General features: G+C 52.3%; 3 protein-coding genes across 3 annotated transcripts; all 3 read left to right on the top strand.

The window, feature by feature from the left end:
* Positions 1 to 288: 288 nt before the first annotated feature.
* Positions 289 to 1077, top strand: BO80DRAFT_57676 (uncharacterized protein). Its single transcript, XM_025724617.1, has 3 exons — positions 289 to 451; positions 561 to 805; positions 917 to 1077. Exons 1-3 carry the CDS (start codon positions 399 to 401, stop codon positions 955 to 957), a joined length of 339 nt encoding a protein of 112 aa, XP_025576120.1. The 5' UTR covers positions 289 to 398; the 3' UTR covers positions 958 to 1077.
* Positions 1078 to 8585: 7508 nt separating this feature from the next.
* Positions 8586 to 14104, top strand: BO80DRAFT_57763 (mitotic regulator LTE1). The gene is made up of 3 exons (XM_025724618.1): positions 8586 to 9147; positions 9220 to 13631; positions 13691 to 14104. The coding sequence occupies exons 1-3, from the start codon at positions 8759 to 8761 to the stop codon at positions 13936 to 13938; spliced, it is 5049 nt and encodes a 1682-aa protein (XP_025576121.1). The 5' UTR covers positions 8586 to 8758; the 3' UTR covers positions 13939 to 14104.
* Positions 14105 to 14706: 602 nt separating this feature from the next.
* Positions 14707 to 17548, top strand: BO80DRAFT_434335 (DIL and Ankyrin domain protein; the record flags this gene model as incomplete). Its single annotated transcript, XM_025720865.1, has 4 exons — positions 14707 to 14893; positions 15050 to 15498; positions 15558 to 15962; positions 16028 to 17548. 4 exons carry the CDS (start codon positions 14707 to 14709, stop codon positions 17546 to 17548), a joined length of 2562 nt encoding a protein of 853 aa, XP_025576122.1.
* Positions 17549 to 18553: the final 1005 nt, after the last annotated feature.

Consider the following 18553-nt stretch of genomic DNA (forward strand, 5'->3'; position numbering starts at 1 on the left):
CAACGTGTGCAGAAATACAGAATCCCTCTGCTGGGGAGAAACTCTTATCGGTCACAGCAGCAATCCAGCTTAGTTACCGGTACCCAGGACTGTAAACCGCAGTCTAGAATTGCCTCCCATCCTCTCAGATGCTCATTCTGCCACCAACCACTAAGGGATAGTAGTCTTGACCCCTGAACATAACAAATTATGCCGCGTACAATGAGTGGCTGACTCAGCATCGCCCAACATGTGACGGCGCCATTCATCACTAGACTGAAACGCAGCATCGCCTCGGATTGACAGGGGCGCATATGAAATCCATACAGCTCAGAAATGCCCCCGGTCATCGCAGGATTCGACGGCCCTGAACTCTATCCCCAGCTGACCGACTGCTCTATGTCTACGTGGTTGGTGAGATGAGTCGCATGCAGAAGGGCCGCATACTCTCACCACCCCTGAAAAGGCCAAGGTCAGTCAGCTTACCTGCAGCCACTAAGTGGCTACTTGCTTCCATCGCCTGCAGGGAAACAATGATCCTTTTCCAAGCACATGTGAAATACTACTAACACCCCCTCCAGCGAAGACACCACCGACTCGGAAAATCCCAACAATTGCAATCCCCCGGATATTGAAAAATATCAGCCCTACGTGGGCCATGCGCATCTTGATGATGACAATGATGACAGTGATGATTGGGAGACCCTGAGCAGTAGTGGCTCGAGTGATAGACGCTCCGTGGCGATACTTTGTGCAGCGTGTTATGGCGCGTTTGCCATATTGTCCTTTTTTTCTGCCGCTTATTATTTTTGGTGTTTGATGCCTTGTACGTATTATTCTCTCTTGTCTTCCTTCATTCTTTCTTTCCCTCTTTCAATTTCTTTTCTCGAGTTGGAGTTCGCAGACTTCATGGAGATACTAATAGAGATCTGCGCAGATGAACCTTCCGACAGCAATCCGTTCCCAAAGCGTCAGTGAAGTACAAATTTACCTGCCCAGCTTTATGGCAGAAGGTACATAATTCCGCGATGCCTCGAGATGTTATGCCCGTGTAGCGACACCCGAAATTCTATACTTCCTGGGGGAAAATAAAAGCCTACTGTGTATGGCTGAAAATGCCCGGGAATTATACATTACCGACTTTGGAGGCCTTGACTACTTCTATAATGCAGATCGGATAGCTTGGATCCAAGGGAATGCAGCGAATAAGCTGTGGATCAGGTCTGAGTAAGTTTAGGTGGAGCTGATTTCATATGTAAGATATTTATACAGTGGACTGTGAATATAGTGACAGGTAATGCGAGCAATATGAATGGAGCAGCATCTCTAAATGCCTTGGTTGCAACCCGGGGTCTATGATCGTTCACAGTATCAAGGTCCCTTCCGTATGTGGTCACACTGGGCTACGTTTACCGGAAGCTGCAGATGTAGAGGGACGCATCATTCATTTCTGATCCTGCAGTAGTGTTTCTGAAAAGGATGTATAATCTTCCACAGTAGATCCCTCTCCTGGACGTTGGATGTTTTGACTAGATCCATGAGTCTCGCCTCTGGTCTGAAAGAATCTGGCCCGCACGATCACAGGTACGCAACTCGCCCGCTTCTGAAAGGGGATTTCCCAGTACTCTACAGCGCTCATATAACGAGAATCCTCCTTCTGTTTGTCGCATCTTTCCTTCTTCTGGATCTCATTGAGAACAATCACCATTGCAGCATTCGTTGCATACGTGACTCCAGATCAAGACTTTCACTGACTTCCGTCGCTTCTCACTTCTGCATACGGAGTACTTGTGGTCTAAATCAAAGGCCTGAGTATGTCCATGAGCAGAACAAACACATCCCAGTGCCTCATTTATTCCTTCCAACTAACTCTGGAAGGTCCAGTGCAACATTCCCACGCGATGCATTCACCTAACGAAGTTCAACTGATGATCGGACAGCATGTCGATGACTTGCCAATGAGACGAAGCCTGACTCTATGCAGCAACCATATCCATCATCTATTCCAGCCACTCCTCTACTATCGACTTGACCTTACAGGTGCCTACCACCGGCGGGATAAAGCGCTTTTACGGAAAATGGCAATTTCATAGGTCCAGCATATCTGTCGACGCCCGGATGTAGCGAGCCTAGTCCGTTGCCTGAATCTCGAGGCCGATGACCTGACAAAGACCGGATAATATCTACGACCGCCAGACAGCAAACGAGTGGATGAAGGTGCCACTAACCTACAAGCTCAGCAGGTCATGGAGAAGGAAACGCAGAGCAGATGTCGACCTCGACACTGCCCTACTCATTAGCGTACTAGAGGAAATAAGTGAGAATGACTCAGAACAACCAGAGTTGTTATCGCAGCTCGTGGCGTTGAACAAAGAGACCTAGAGTTATATTTTATTTACACAATTAAGCCACCAGGAAGACCTCCATATATGGTATGGAGTGCCGTTGCTGTTTTATGAGACTCTCAACAAGGTAGCAAAGCGACAGAAACCGTTCCTTGAGACTTCTCCGTTTCCGTTTTGAGGGAAGTAGAGCTTTGGCGTCTCCCAGCATCCTATGTTGACAGCAACTTGATTATGCCTCTTTTGTATCTCCCAGCTGTTCAATATATAGAAATCTTAGACTTGTCAGGCCACCGTAGGCTGGATACAGACGATATCAATTTTGATAGTACGTCCTCCATTACCAACCCCACACATTCAGTTACAGAGATGTTTGTTGATTGTGCGTTCAGCAGTCGTGCGATAGGCTAATGACCTGCAGCCTGTGACAAGCTTATCATTTTCTATATGCAATACGGGTATCATATCTCAGATTATGCCTTATAATGTGGTTATGGAAAAGTCAACCCATCCCAACAAACTCCACCGGTCTCTGTCTCGATGCAGGAAGCCGCTTGAACATCTCCTGGTGAGCTTTTCGACCCGTACCCAGCTGTGCGAGAAGCATTGTCGACGACGAGGACGATCCTCATGACTGGGAGAACACGCCTTTCGGTTCACTCAAAGATCTCAGCGTTCTAAAAACACTGGGTATCCGCCACCGGAACCTTATGACACCATTAGAAACAGGGAGATATGACAGGACAAATTCTTGGGCAACCTGCTTCCATCGTCTCTCGCATTTCTTGATATCCTCGAAGTCGACCTACACAAATCTTCTCAGCTGGCTTCTAACTCAATCCAGCTGGTCCGCGAGCGAGAGATTCACGTTCCGCAACTCGAGGGGATCACGCTAGAAATAGATCTGGCTTTACCTTCCAATGATTCTATAGATCAGGAGAACAGAGCAGATTTTATTATGTTGGAGACTGTATGTGCAGATCATGATATAGATATTAATGCACATACCCATGACGCAGGACAGACAGCCTCGAATGAGGTATCTTTCTGAATCATCAGTATAAGGAACTTACAGTGCTATGTTGAGTGTCACCCATCGCCCCTGTATCGATACTAATATACAAGATGATTGCAGGACATAAAGTCTCTTCCCTCACCCTTACATCTAAAGCTACTCAGATGTTTCCAAGACATCCACCAGAGATATTTGCCCAACCCATTTATCATCGTCTCTTTCCTTTTATATTCCATGACTACCACCCTAAGAACCCCTACCGTATATAATCAACCCCCCCCCCCCCAAAAAAAAGGCACAGACACCTCATCTACCACCCAGAACATACTGATACGAAGACGAACCGAACTGAACGGTTGCCATGTTACTCCACACGGCCCTCCCCCTTCCGCAACCCCTGTATCCAGGTTTATCAAGCCTACGTATTTGATTCTCTGTACCTCCAGACTAAATGTTTATTTCCAAACAATTGCTTACCTCCAATGATTGATCATTAAGTTGGGGCTTAGTATGGCCATTCTTAAAGCTGTACTGAATTAGATTACATGTCTATAGACCCCGGATTGGGAAGGGGAGGGAGATCTTGTACTTTCTTACATCGTGTCATGTTACTGGTATGCCAAATTAGCTGAAATATAGTACCGATATGATATATATGATCTATATGACATAGTGATACTATGATACATAATTAGTATTTATATGGCTGAGGTGACATTAATTAAAGACGAGTAGTAACAAGCTAGCATGACAGAGTCTGATATAATACGAAACAGGTATAGATCACAGTTCTAGGAAATATGAATATATCCGATAAGTGTTCTGAAAACGGAATAAATACTCGGGCCATCTATATGATATAGGTATCGTAGACATACAAGGACGGACCATCACACAATTGGGGATTTTGGTCTGGTTGGCAAGTTGTGCGATTGCTTAGAGGTAATTATATTATTTGTCTCTCTGGGGTGATGATATGGAGATACTATACGTCTAGAGATGAGAGTTGATAATAGGATTCAAGGAAATAGGAGAGAGGGTGGAAGTTGTTAGTGCTTGGGAGAAATGCTGGGGGGTTTGTATATGTCTCGTCGCTAGAGGGATAGGGAAAATAGGGGAACGATTATTTCAAATACTAGTAGTATGGATGGTATTTGAGTATGACTGGATTCCCATAGTCCGAAAATTGTGTTAGTATTCATCTGGAGAAGAGACGTCTGCGTTGAGTAGATGCCTTAGCTTGTTGATGGATTACCATGAGGTTCGAGCGAATGTAGTACGTAGCCTTGTACGTCTTGTAAGTTTAGATCGGATCATGTTAGTACAGTTTCATGACGTCAAGGTTGGAGCAACGTCCCTGGCTATATGGGATGAATTATATGACGCAATCTCTTCTTGAGTAGAGGACAAAAGTTAGATGCCATACTATACACATCAGCTATCGGCCAATCTAGTTGAGAAAGTCATCAGAACCATCAGTACGGAGTAGCGAGACTACACCAGGCCTTCTATCAACTCTTTGCTTCGAGGATCATCATGAGAGTCCGTAAGTAATCGACAACATTAGTGGGGTGAATAATGCCGGATATATTTCCCATGGCCTAAGAGGCCTTGACTGATCCACTAAATCACGCAGTGTGATGGCTCGACCCGTCCTAGGCAGACAAATACCTTGAATATCGGCACATGAACGGGCAAAGAGTTGATCGTGTCAAATTTTCTAGTGTGCAACCAATAGGAGCGCGCTGTGGTATCATGGATAGATATACCGCTTGGGATCTGACCAATGATCACAAAGGGCGAGTGCTGGGTGATTGCTATGTGCATGCATCGTGTTGACAAGTCGGTGTGGAATCAGCTCGGTTCCTGGGCTGTACTCATACTCACCGCATAGTATCAGTCACCTCTGGAGTCTGCGGTCGTATGAAGTGAAATTCCATAGCTTCCCGTGTACTCCGAATATATCTAGATTCACATCTACTGGGATCGCGATCACTATGTCTTTGGGCCAAGATAGAGCCATCTTTTCGCTCTCAATGACATTCGGCCGTCACCTTCCCAACAAGGCCAGATGTCAGGAAAAGGCTCGTGTGATTGATCAACTGCTCCACTTGCCTTGTGCAGCCTGGACTGTGCGCAACTGCGAACGAGAAAAATCGGACGAGGCATTCTGACTGGGTCTCTCAACCGCCGAGATACACCTACCTACGGTTGCATGAGCCATGAGCCATGATGGGGAAAAGGGTGGCTACCTCAAGTACCTGTAGGATGTCCCTGTTACGGAGCGCACAGAGGCACCAGGCATCTGCAAGAGCAACTGAACGAATGGTCTGGCCCGGCCGCGATAAACTTCTGGACAAGGTGAGGGGCTCTGAAAGGATTTGCACTCGACCGTGTTACCAGCGTCTTGGAGCCCACCCCGGATCCCAATCATCATTCGCCTTGAATCGGGCGGGTGCTGATTTGGTCGCTATTCGACCGTTTCCCGCCGGAAAGAGAGCTTCACTTTTCTCTAGCGGACGGGATGTGGGCGGGGATGTGCGACGTATCAAATATCAATTGATCAATTGACTCTGCCCCAACGAAGACAGAATGGGGTTTGCCCTATGGACCTTTTGCCCTGGAGCGATATTACTGTTGTTTCGGGTCGTGCTGGAGTGATTGGTAGAACGTTGTCTTTCAACTCACTACCCAATGGGACAGATCGATTTTGCAGGGTGGAGATTGCGGTGCGCGGGAAGTTTTGAGTTGCTGGTGGTGGGATGTCAGCTGCAAGGCAAGGAGAATTAATCCTTCCCGGCTGCTTTGTTCACTGCCGTGAGATCCTTGCTTCGGGATGCGGGTGGACCTTGATCTGTGGCTATATGCATCAGTACTTGGCAGTGGAGTGTTCGATACCTTACCTCCTGTCGTGTGTTTTCATCCCGGGCTGAGTAGTGAAATCTCTTTTCAGCTGTTCAGCCGTGGAGAATAATCAGACGACTACGACTCCGTACATATGTCGTACTTCACTCGACAAAACGACCCAAATCCTGGGATCGGCCGGAGATCCGCCGCAACGGTCAGCCAGTGAGCGCTGGGAAGCCGTCCCCAGACCTGCCGTTCCAGGCAAGGCGGGCTGTCAGCTGGAGCCCACAGCACGACTTCCTACTTAGTACTATGTACTATCCTACTATGGTAATTAGGCGTTCCTCCTCGAGGCGACCATTGGCACTTAACGGCTCCCGAATGGCCCGGCCAACGTACCCCCCCAACTGCATGTCCGATCCAATCGTGATCCCTGAACGCCCTGCCCCCCCTTTTTTTGCCCTGCCCACCTCTCATTTGCTTTTTCAAGGCAATGGGCCCTCCTCATTCGACGCTCCCAATTTTTAAGACCGACAAATCGCACCGCATTTCCTCACGCCCGATCCACTTTCGCTCGCCCTTTTGGTCTTTTTATACTCCGTACTCCTCCGTACCTTTGCGTCGCGTGCCCGACCCCCTTTTATGTAACCAGAAATAAGTCCCGGTACCTGACTGAGGTGGGTGATAGACAGCAAACCATAGTACCTACGTCAGGGCACTGACTGGCCTCAGCTGGCTTGGTCGAAGACAAGGAGGCAGCTAACGCGTACCTCTTACTACTGTGAGGTAAGTAAGTCCCTATGTACGCAGCTGCAGGTCAGATCCGTAAGAGTTTGCACAACTTGATTAGCGCAGGGAAAGCAAACTCACGACAGTCGACGTGCAGAGCGGGTACTATATGTATCGCAGCATCGTTGCCTCGGCCTGGAGATTCTGACTGATCGACTGTCTCGTATCGGCCTCGAAGCCGCCGCTGCTGCACGGCTGCCGATCCATGCCATTTGGTCCTGCCTGGATGGGCTTCTAGGCACTCCGTAACCTGCCTAGGTATAATCCCGGCAGCTCTCGACGGAGTACTCCGTACCTCGCTCGCGGATCTCGTCAGATCCTCCGGGGCAAGATCCAAAGATATAGACCAGGTATATCTGATAAAACTATAACCGTATGATGCGATAGATCATATAAAAATTCGGCAAGTCGATTGTTGAGGAATAATAGTCTTACCCTGTTCGCTTTAGCCGGTCCCATTACAGCCCACCCGGACCATTCAATACCACAATCGCATGACAACCAGCCTGGAGGAGTTTGTCACTTCCACGAGAATCTACCCAATCCCAGGTGAGATCGTCAACTTATCTCCCTAACCCCCCCCTCCCTAGGGGACTAATCTCGCCCGGTGGATGTTGCGGTCCCACGATCTGAGGTCGATCGACCATCAGCTGACCGACTTTTGATGTCCACGAAGGACCCAGCTGATCGGAATAATAGGCAAGATGCTTGTCCGTGCAGGGAAAGTGAATGGGGACGACAAAGGATGAGGGATGAGTACTCCGTATGTGTCCAGGGGATTGACTGGTTGAGGGAGGGATCCCGTCTACTCCGTGGCAGGAATAGACACGGGCCAAAGTCCCCTCTCTTCTTTCTCTCCTCTGTCCCCAATGGCCGTCATGCCATGGAATGGCATCCCTCCGGCCTCCACCGTGACCGGTTGGGAACCATGGTTCTTCGTCTGGTGCTTCACTGTTAGTAAGTCAGTAACGTACATGCTATAGGTAGGTAGGACTCCGTAGGACTCCGTAGAAGATAGTTGCTGGTTCCGCTCTGCTGGAACCCGACCGGGACTAAGGCAAGTGACTTGGACTAGTCCCAGCCTGGTGCTTCGTTCCTTCCCAGCCTGGCCAAACCAAACCCTTCTTTCTGCGCGTCTCCTTCAGTCCTTCTCTCGCGCTCTCCACTCGCGCTCTCCACTTCCCTCTCCAACTCGTTGCACTGCTGCTTTATTTACCCTTGCTCATTACCTATTATTATCATCATCACCACCACCACCGCTGCTTATTAGTTATTACCGCCCACCCCAACTACTACTCGCCTATTACTCCGAATTGTTACCATCATCACTACTACCCGTGCTCTCGGTCTATTCTTATTTCTTCTACCCCCTCCTCTATCATTCGGCATATATTCTCCTGAGCAGGCCTGATCTTCTCGCCCCGACCGCGCTTCTATAATTATCCTCCGGGTTCCCCTGTCCCCTGCCCCGAGCGTCCTGGGCTCGATCATCACCTTGTCTCGTGCTACCGCTTACCCAATTCCTCCAATGTCGGACGTTTATTCCCGTCACGCTCAATAAAGGACCAACCACCACTTCGTGCAGGCTCTGGTCATGTCGTGTCGCAAGCACATATTGCGATCCCAGCGTGGGCTGTCCCTGTCACAACTTCCCTTCTAGTTCGCCGACTTCGGTGAATTTGAAGGCTTCCTGTCGCCCCCGGGGACGAGCCTCTGTTTGGAAGTTCTTTTTGCGAAAGGCGCTTGCTGCTGGTCGTGTAGCTGCATTCTGACATTGGCGCACAACATGGCGTGGAGCTCGACATCTTTGGACCGTTTCCCAAGTGAGCCAGGTCAACCTCAGACGGGCACTCTCCCAACCCCGAGGGAGTCAGAACCCAAGGTGAATGCAGCAGAGAATGCAGATACCCAATATGCGACAACCGACCTACGACGCGCCAACACGGTTGCCCACGGGAGAAATATCAAAGAAAATCCAACCATTGGGTCGAGAACAACCCGGGAACGGCTGGCTACTTCTTTTCTGCGGGTAAAGGACAGCCACGAGATACTGCGAAAGCGCTCCTTCCAGCGATCCGATCCCCCGCAAGCGCCGCGTGATGCAGTTGTAGGAGCTAGAGAACCGAACCACTTTACTGTGGGAAATGTCGGCCAGAACGGAAAGATCTTTCTCAGGTAAAACGGGTCGCCCCTCGCTCTATTTGGAGGATGTCGTGAGCACAATGCTAACCCCTTGTCATGATTCAGGCCAATTCGCAACCCGTCGATCAAAGAACCCTTCCCGGCGCCTTCTGTCCCCTCACCCAACCAAGCTAGACATGAACACCTTTCGCACGGACGCAATGGTCCTGCGGGCGACGAACCATCAAGATGGTCGAATTCGCAGCTCTCTGAGCTACGCCCGGACTTTATCCCCGAAGAGAGCTGTGAAGATGGCGACTCAGTCAACACACAGTCGGCGCGTTCTCAATATCACGGCCTACCTCATCACCGACCTCGTAAAGCGCACTCGTTCTCTACCATATCAGAACAGCGGTCGGAGTCGCGTGCAGGTCGCGCAGGGGAGCTCCGTATCTTCATTGATCGCCCGGATAATCGCCCAAAAACTGCAAATGAACCGTCGCAGCGCATATTGGAGGCTTCAATGCCTCGTTACAGATTGGACTTGCCTCAAACTAACCTTGACAATGACACGCCTTTGCACAGCTCTGTCTATTCAAGAACTTCAGTGTCGGATAATCTGCGCACCTCACGACTCCCGAGGGAATATTGGATTGGAACCCTAGCCTCTGATGCTTATTTGCAAAGCCCGGAACGTCCCTCCTTCATTGGCTCAGTATTTTCAGGGGCGGGTGCCATCGAATTGCCCCGAAATTCTGCAATCAGCGAGAACCCTGTCTTCTACGAACCAAAAGAGCCGATTGAGCCAGCTATATTTGAAACTTTAGTATCGGATATGGACAATGAATCGGTGGTCCGCTATGCTTCCGGCACAAGAGACATCAGCGCTGCCACCCCGGCCCGTATTGTCGCACAAATCTCCTCCGCATCATTCATGGATTACGAGCTTGTATCCGATTTCTTCCTCACATTCCGCTCCTATATCTCGGCTGGCACACTCCTCGCCCTTCTCCTCGCTCGACTACGGTGGGCAATCAATCGCTTGCAGGACGACGGGCGAATCATTCGTATTCGGACATTTGCAGCTCTGCGACATTGGATTCTCAACTACTTCGTGGATGACTTTGTTCCCGACTATGATCTGCGCGCTCACTTTTGTGAAACAATTAACAGCATGTACGATGATGTGAAGTCTCGACAGAGCGGTGGCATGAGTGATCTGAAAATCCTCATAGATCTGAAGCGATGCTGGTACGGGAAATGCTGTCTTTATTGGGATGTCACGGACCGTCAAGATGCATTCCAGAGCCCGGACATTGCCATTGTCCCTGGCGGGCGTGAGACGGACAGTTTGCTGGAGCCGGCGACCGGCGATGGCCTACTGACTCTGGTGCGTACCAAAAGCGGGCTGGAGGCTAGGCTTACGGGCAACCAGCACCCTCCAGTGATTCAGCATAGTCGGAATAACTCGTCAAACACGGTCAAGAGTGTACCAATCTCAGCAGGGAGTGACCGGAGCGCCCAGCCAGTCTCCTGTTCTCTGCCCCCAAAATCTCCGAAGCGTCTGTCGTTGTCGTTTGTCCACAGCAAGGCGCCCCATCCGGTGCCCATCATGCCTCTGAAACCGACTTCCTCACGAGAACCCTTTCCTCCTTCACCCCTTTCTTCACGCCGTTATCCATACCATAGTCATGCTCACAAGCGTAGCGGCAGCTTCTCGGACTCTGTTCGAGATGACAGAGCGCCCCTTTCTCTATTCAATCTCGAGCAACAGGGCCCAGCTTCCGCGCAGGAAGTGCTTGATCTCGGTAGCCTGATCCGTGGAGAACTATACCCACCAGCAGAGTCATACACAATTATGATGGCTCCTCCATCCCCTCCTCTGCCGTCATCAGCTAAGGACACTGCTGCGGACCGTCGAAGCACCACGTTCGGCATACAGAAACCTGCAACCTCAACCTCTGGTGTTAAGACAATCATTGGCTCAATTCGTCGGGCTTTGAACAGTCGACACGGCGGCCATGGTAGTCTTTCACGGGCCATGCACGGACACGCAAATCACTCGGTACGGGGAAGGACTTCTGCTCTGCCCACTAACGTTGCATTCGGATCGGATGTCTACAAGGGTAAGAAGACGGCGGCTGCGGTGAAGAAACCCATGCGGATTGACACTCTCTGCGACGAGGCTCTAAGGCAATACCGTGCTGCGCTCGCCGAGCAAGTTGATACGACAACAGACTCACAGTCGTCCGAGTCTCAAACTCATCCAGGAAGGAATGATGGACATGCGGAATTCCATCCTGCACCAAGTCAGGCGAGAGCAAAAAGCCAGGCTACCACTGGTAGCGAATCCATTGTCATCGTAGACGGAACCGGCCTGGGAATACCTGTTATGTCGGGAGCTATCGGAGGATCGAATGCAGGCCTTGAACAACCCCCTGGATTTTTGGAGGTCGCGCCTTCCCCCGCGACAGTGAGAGCGCCGTCCTTGTATACGCCTTTCCAAAGATCAACCCTTGCGACCGACGAGTACTCGTTACCCATCTACTACGATGATGCCGATCCAGGGCCGTCGAGCCGAGCCTCTTATTTTCTTCGCTCTTCCGGATATCCCGACTCGTCGCGCAGATCGTATTCTGTTGAACGCGGATCCAACCTGTGGAAGAGAACGTCTCCTTCTTTGCGCCTGCGGAAATATGCTTCCTTTCAGAGTGGGATATCAAAGCACCGCCTTACCATGGGTAGCGAGCAAATTCCTCCGTTGTATCATCGGAGCTCCCGGCAACATTCAGATAGACCCTCTGGACCGACGCTGCGCAGGCGTCCTGGCGGCGACTTGCGTCAAATGCGTAACGGCGGTGGCAGTCAATCCAGACCGGATTCAGGATCCTTTGCATCTGATATCACCTACCGCAGTTCCGGCGCTGACACGGCCATCACCCGAGTTGATGATCCTACTTCACGGCCTCAGACGAGTCTTATCCCTCCCAATCCCCGACTTTCGCTATTGACAACACACTCGTCGCAGAACCTGCGGCGCTCCTTTGAGGCTGCCATTGCGCAGTTTGCGCAGATCCCAGATGATGATGATGGAGGCGTCGAGTCAACGCTATTAAAGCTTGAAGGGAAGTGGCAAGGTACATCCGGCGCTGGTGCGGAAACATCCACGGGTGGGCCCGGACAGCGGCTTCCAAGCTTCGAGCCGGGTGGGGTTCATGAAGAGGAATGGTTCCAACGGGATTATGCGGATGCAGGACACGATAATCCCACGAGCTTGGATGCGGTCGCTAAGAGACGCCAAACCTTCTTTGGTGACGGCCTGACTTACTCCCAAGTCCAGGGGCGTGTTGTTCCGCAAAGACCATACTCTGATTCTATTGCTGAATCGGAAGACTCGTACAGCTCTATACCACTGCTAGAACGGGGACTGAGTGACGAGTCGATGAAGAAACCTGTGACTAGCCGCCCTGCATCTCATAGAACTGGGCCTTCTCGGTCTCGGCCTAGTTTCTCGAGTCGAGATATGTCGGATATGGGATCGTCTCATCCGTCATTTGATATCGTGAAGGAGACCGAGAGTATGAAGCGCATCCCACGAGGCTCGACACTTCCCGCCATTCCCTCTGGACCAAGGAGGCATACAGGGCGTCTTTCGGGATTGTCATCCGAGCTTTCGGCTGATATGATCGATTCACGGGAAGCTATAGAGCAACGCTTTTCGATAGATACGCAGAATATGAGCGATTCGTCGCTTGGCATCCCGCCTCATCCTCTTGCTCACCCCCCTTCTCCCCCGATGACCATACAAAACACGCGATCTGTGGCGTCCTGCACTACCCCTTTGAACCCAGTGCTTTTCCAGGCTCAACCTCTAACGCCGGACCCTTCTCCGAGAAACAAGATGACGGAACAAGCAAGTGGCCGGCCCATCAATATGCAACAGTTATCGGGAGACGTCCTTTCCCAGTCGGAAAACGCTCGCCGGCTCCCAGAACCACTTAAGACTGCCACTCCCGAACATGTGCCATTTGTTCTATCATGCGAATCGCATGTGCTCGCTCAGCAGCTGACACTGGTCGAAATGGCCGCATTAAGTGAGGTGGACTGGAAGGATCTTGTTGATATGCGATGGAGCAGTGGCTCACCCTCCACGCTGAGCTGGGTGCAATTTCTCATGGAAGACGAGCATAGAGGCATCGACCTTGTTGTGGGACGCTTCAACTTGATGGTGAGATGGGTGCTCTCGGAAATCGTCCTGACCCAGGATATCCACGAGCGAGCGCGCACAATCGCAAAGTTCATCCACACAGCAGCACACGCAAGGAGAATGTGCAACTACGCCACAATGCTTCAGATCGCCATTGCCCTCTCGTCCACTGACTGTTCTCGCCTCCAGGCCACGTGGGCTTTGGTACCGCTTGCGGATAAGCGTCTGTTAAAGGACATGGAATCGCTAATCCAACCGATTCGCAATTTCAATGAGCTCCGCCTCGAGATGGAAATGGCAAATGCGCAAGACGGTTGCATTCCGTTTGTTGGTAAGCTATCTCGCCCCTATTGACTTGTGGAGACTTGAAAGCTGACTTGAAGTTCGCAGGCCTCTATGTCCATGACCTGACGTATAATGCACAAAAGCCCGCGCGAGTGACAACGCAGGACGAAGAGTCGCTGATCAACTTTGAGCGCTACCGGACCACTGCCAAGATCGTCAAGAGCTTGCTCCGGCTCATCGATGCGAGCACCAGGTATCGGTTCGAGCCTGTGCCCGGCATCATCGAACGCTGCCTTTGGATCGCAGCACTTCCGGAAGAGCAAGTTCAAATGCGCAGTAAGCAGTTGAACTAAGCATGGTGACGACTCCCTTCTGAAGCTCAGAGAAGAGCGACACAACATAAAATGAAGAAAAAAAAAAAAACCAAAAAATCACAACATACAGCTTTTGCATGGAGGCGTTGTTAATTCGTTCACCCACACACCTGATATACCCAAGCATACCCTGAATGTCTATGATTACCAGCGACCGAGATATCCACGGCAATAGTCACCTCGATGGCCATGAATAGGAGGTTGGCATGTCATTACTATGTATACTAGAATTGCATTTATCTGCGAGGGCGGCTTTTTGGGATTGGAGGTATTATTTTGGGATTGCATTTTGGAAATTATGAAGCGATGGTTTAGCTGAGGGTAGCATTGATAGCGAGACCAATTTGCCCCTGTGGAAGGGGGTTTTCCTTTGAACCCCACGGGAGTTGAAACCGTAAGGCGTAATCAACACGTATGGCAGCTGAAGAATTGGTGTCTCACTGGAATCTTCCGGGTGGAGCGAGCCCGTTTCATGAACGAACGGGACAAACGTCGGCCGGGAACATCCCAATCTCCTGCCTGGTCTCACGTTCCGCCTTTCTTTCTTGACCTCTCCCTCTCCCTCGCCCCCTCTCTCTAACGTCCCTCTCCCCCCCACTCTGGCAAAGACCCGCTACATCGCAAGGAGGTCTTCTCCCCCGTGTCCCCCGTACTCTCCTCCATGGAGCGAGAGCCCACGCGCCTTTGCCCGACTCCCTCCCCTCCCTTCTTTGTTGGTTCCTGACGTTATCGCAATCCCCAACCGCTATGGACGCCTCCGGATCCCCCCGCGGGGCGTCGGACGAACTCGACCGCAGTGATACCGATCTGCCCGGCCGCAGCGCACGCAAGTCCATGCCCGCAGGGCTCCCCGATGATTTACCCAAGTCGTTAGACGACCGTCGTTCCGTGCCCGCCATCCAACCCGAAATGGAGATGTATGATGCCTGGCAAGGTGCGTTGCATCTGCTTTCTTGTCGCGCATGCGTCGGAGGTTATTCGAGTGACTACGTTTATGTGTCTATTGAGGCGCCCAGAGAACGCACGAAACCGTGGAAGGTTGAGGATCACGAGAAGTAGGACAGGTTGCTAATCCGTGTCCGTTCCGCAGGTCAATCCCAATTCCTCACCACCCCCGTGGCCGCGAAACCATTGAGCTTCAGCCTTGCCCTCGACGATCACTCGCATGACGAAGAGCATAATCTACAGGCCCACTATGGGCGCGGGTTGGCCGCCGCCGCCGCCGCCGCCGACGACAACGAGTCCACAACCACCGCTCGGCTGGAGGACAGCGATGCCCGGTTGATGGAGATGCTTGCTGCGCAAGCTGCCCACCGGGAAGTGGACTCACTAGTGGCCAACGAGGAGGCCATCGCGACGGACGAGAAGCTATCCGACACAGAAAAAAAAGATATTCTACAGCGCAGCTTGAATATGGCGGCTAGCAACGGCGATGTGGAGCGTGTCCGGAAATTGATGCAGGGTAAAGCGAGAGAGTATGTGGATGTGAATATGCCGGATGAAGAGGGGACGGTGCCTTTAATCTATGCCAGTTGCTTTGTACGTGGTGTTTTAACGGGTCTTCTGCTTGGATTGCGCGAAACTGACCCTCGGCGTAGGGACACCAGGATGTTGTCTCAGCACTCCTCGACGCAGGCGCCCATGTCGATCAGCAGGACCGGAACCAGTGGAGTGCCTTGATGTGGGCCATGACGAACAGACATAAGGCCATCGCGAAAATCCTCCTCGACCACGGTGCGTCTCCGGATATCAAGTCCTCGTCCGGTGGGACTGCCTTTGATTTTGCACAGCCTGGTAGCGAGATTTCCGAGTATCTGCACGAGAATGGGTATCACTTCGGGCCGAGCGCCATTGAAGATGATTTCTACGACTCCGGGTTCGGACACGGTCGCTTTGAGGAGGAGATTGCAGAGAATGAAATGAAGCGGCGGATGATGATGGAGGAAAGCGCCATCAACCTTGAAGTGGACCTATCGAGCCTGGGGCTTGATGAGAAGTTCGATGTGAGTAATAGAGTCGCTGAGTTGGAGATCAATGAACTAACTGTGACGCTTGTTTCCGATGGTAGTCATTGGATGAAGACGAGCTGGAGGAAGAACAACAAGAGTTTGTCTGGGATCGGTGCCTGAACGACCAGATGTTTGTCTTCCAGGAGAGCGAGTTGGAACGGATCCTCAACATCATCATCACGAACATGACACCACAACGGTCACCGTCGCAGAAGCCTGTTCCCGCCAACCTGCTCTTCCTCAGTGCTCGATACGCCCATTACCACGCCAGTCCCGAATTGCTTGCTAAGCTCCTGGTTTCGGCCACCGATAAGATTAACGATGTCGTTGAACGCCATCAGTGGGATATGACGATCCTCGCATTCTGGATGTCGAACGCGACATTATTGCTACATTATCTGAAGAAAGATGGCGGGCTGGTAGAAGCCACCGTGGAATTTCAGCTGCACCTGGCTGAACTGATCAACGAAATATTTATCCTCATCATCCGCGACGCCGAGCGTCGGATGAACAAGGTGCTTGACGCCGCCATGCTGGACCATGAAACCATCCCTGGCCTGGAGGATGTCCACTTTCAGAACGAGTGGAAGCTGTTCCGCTCCAAATCCAAGGCCAAAGCCCCCGAACCTGCGGAGAAGCGCTTCCGACCCCCATCCCCACGCCGGCGAGCACAGGTCTCACCCCGCAACATCACTTCTCTCCTCTCCTCCACTCTCTTTGTCCTGGATCTCTACGATGTGCACTCCGTCATCACTACGCAGATTATCTCCCAGCTCCTGTATTGGCTCGGGGCTGAAACCTTCAACCGCATCATGTCCACCAAGCGCTATCTGGCTCGGACCAAGGCGATGCAGATTCGCATGAACGTGTCGACCCTGGAGGACTGGGCGCGGAACAACAACCGACAACCGGAACACTATGAGAACGGGTCAACGAGCAGCACCGGAGAGAGCACGATGGAATCTGCGCGGCGGCACCTCGCCCCCGTGATCCAGCTCCTGCAGTGGCTTCAGTGCTTTTCGTCGCTCGGGGATGACTTTGAGTCTCTCGTGACGACCTTGCTCCAACTGCAGCAACTCACCCCGGCCCAACTTTTGCACGCCGTCAAGTCGTATCGGCCCGAGGTTGGGGAAAAGGGCCTGACGAAGCCGGCAATGAAGTTTCTGATCGACCTGCAGCGTGATCCCGAGCTCCTGTTTCGAGAGCAGGCGAAGCTCCAGGCAGCCAAGCAAAAGGCCACGGCGCAGGAGGCCGCCCCAACGGATGGACGTCCCCAGACACCTCCCGCATCGACTGCATCCGAGGCAGCTGCGTCCCCCGAGGCCTCCACGCGGGCGTCGGTGGCATCCCCTGGTTCGAGCGTGGCGTCGCCGCGCCCGGGGCCTTCGGCCTGGATGGATGAGCGGAGTAACAATGTGTTCCTGGACCCGTCCCTGACGCTTCCGTTCTCGCTGCCCACGAGCACCGATATGCTGATCAGCTATGGAGCAGGTTGGGGTGGCACCAACCGAGAACGCGCGCGCAAGTACATCCCGACGGTACCCCCGGAGGTGCTGAGTCGGTTTGACCGCGACAGCTGAGCGGAGGGACCGGGGTCGACGGAACGGTGACGGGGGTTGCGACACGGGATCCCCCGGGATTGCATTCTAGTATATAGGTTTTTGATGTGCGGAGCATGTTGGAAGCAGGCATGAACTTCCCTCTGGCGCCCGGGGGTGCATTGTGTTACGTAGCTAAGCGCGGGGGCCAAAGCGCGTCACGAATCAACGAGATAGAAGACCCGATGGAGCGATCGAAGAAGCGTGTAAGATAAGCCGGGGGCCAGAGGTGGTCTGATGGGCCGAGCAGCTGGAGGAGAATGAGATAGATAGGGATGGGCATTAGGGTTACTGGAAGGGGGGCGGGGGAGGGCGCGCGCGCGACGGAGATGAAACGGCGGGCCAACTGACGCCGGGATCTAGACTTTGATAGGCGGGCAGCAGGGCGGGCGGCCCTGGACCAGGAACGGCCCTGGCTCGCTCCACTGCGATGGGGGGAATATTACGTGGGAGATTGAGTAGGGGCCTTGCGGATTGGGAATGGGTCGGCCCAAAAGAGGCCTCGATAGTGGCCCGTTAGCTCTGGGGGGATCCAAAGCATGACGAGTCGCGACTCCCGTTCGTCGTCATCACCAACGCCCCCGATACGCAATGGCATCCACTTGGCGCTGGGAGATGCAATATAGATAGGTGATTGATAATGGATGGATGACTGTGTCTGACCGAGTCTGACCGGGTAGGTTCATTTCTCCTCCCAACTATCGACAGGTTCTGTTCGTTCTTCATCCTCCATCCTCCATCCCGCCCCAGGCACTCACTCCGTCCCGGCCTTGCGTCCTCAGGCCGGTGCCCGTCTGTGGCTTCCCGATCGGACTCGAGCGTGCGGGGACCATTCTGGATTGGGTAAGTGAGTCCTTCCCGTTTGGGGACTTCCCTGTTTGGGCGATTGCGATGCCTTCGGGCCTGGCCTGGCCTGGCTGGCTTTCCCCCCCGGGGTCACGTTGCCAGCTTCTCTTTTCCTTCTTTCCCTCTGCCTCGCTTTCGAGC

Source organism: Aspergillus ibericus, assembly GCF_003184845.1.
Source record: "Aspergillus ibericus CBS 121593 unplaced genomic scaffold BO80scaffold_16, whole genome shotgun sequence".
NCBI classification, from domain to species: domain Eukaryota; kingdom Fungi; phylum Ascomycota; class Eurotiomycetes; order Eurotiales; family Aspergillaceae; genus Aspergillus; species Aspergillus ibericus.

Coding starts and splice junctions, on each gene's coding strand:
- BO80DRAFT_57763 (XM_025724618.1), top strand. CDS start 8,759: ATGGCGTGGAGCTCGACATCTTTGGACCGTTTCCCAAGTGAGCCAGGT. Junction 9,148..9,219: donor AACGGAAAGATCTTTCTCAG/GTAAAACGGGTC, acceptor GTCATGATTCAG/GCCAATTCGCAACCCGTCGA. Junction 13,632..13,690: donor CGGTTGCATTCCGTTTGTTG/GTAAGCTATCTC, acceptor TGAAGTTCGCAG/GCCTCTATGTCCATGACCTG.
- BO80DRAFT_57676 (XM_025724617.1), top strand. CDS start 399: ATGAGTCGCATGCAGAAGGGCCGCATACTCTCACCACCCCTGAAAAGG. Junction 452..560: donor CCACCCCTGAAAAGGCCAAG/GTCAGTCAGCTT, acceptor CACCCCCTCCAG/CGAAGACACCACCGACTCGG. Junction 806..916: donor TTTTTGGTGTTTGATGCCTT/GTACGTATTATT, acceptor AGATCTGCGCAG/ATGAACCTTCCGACAGCAAT.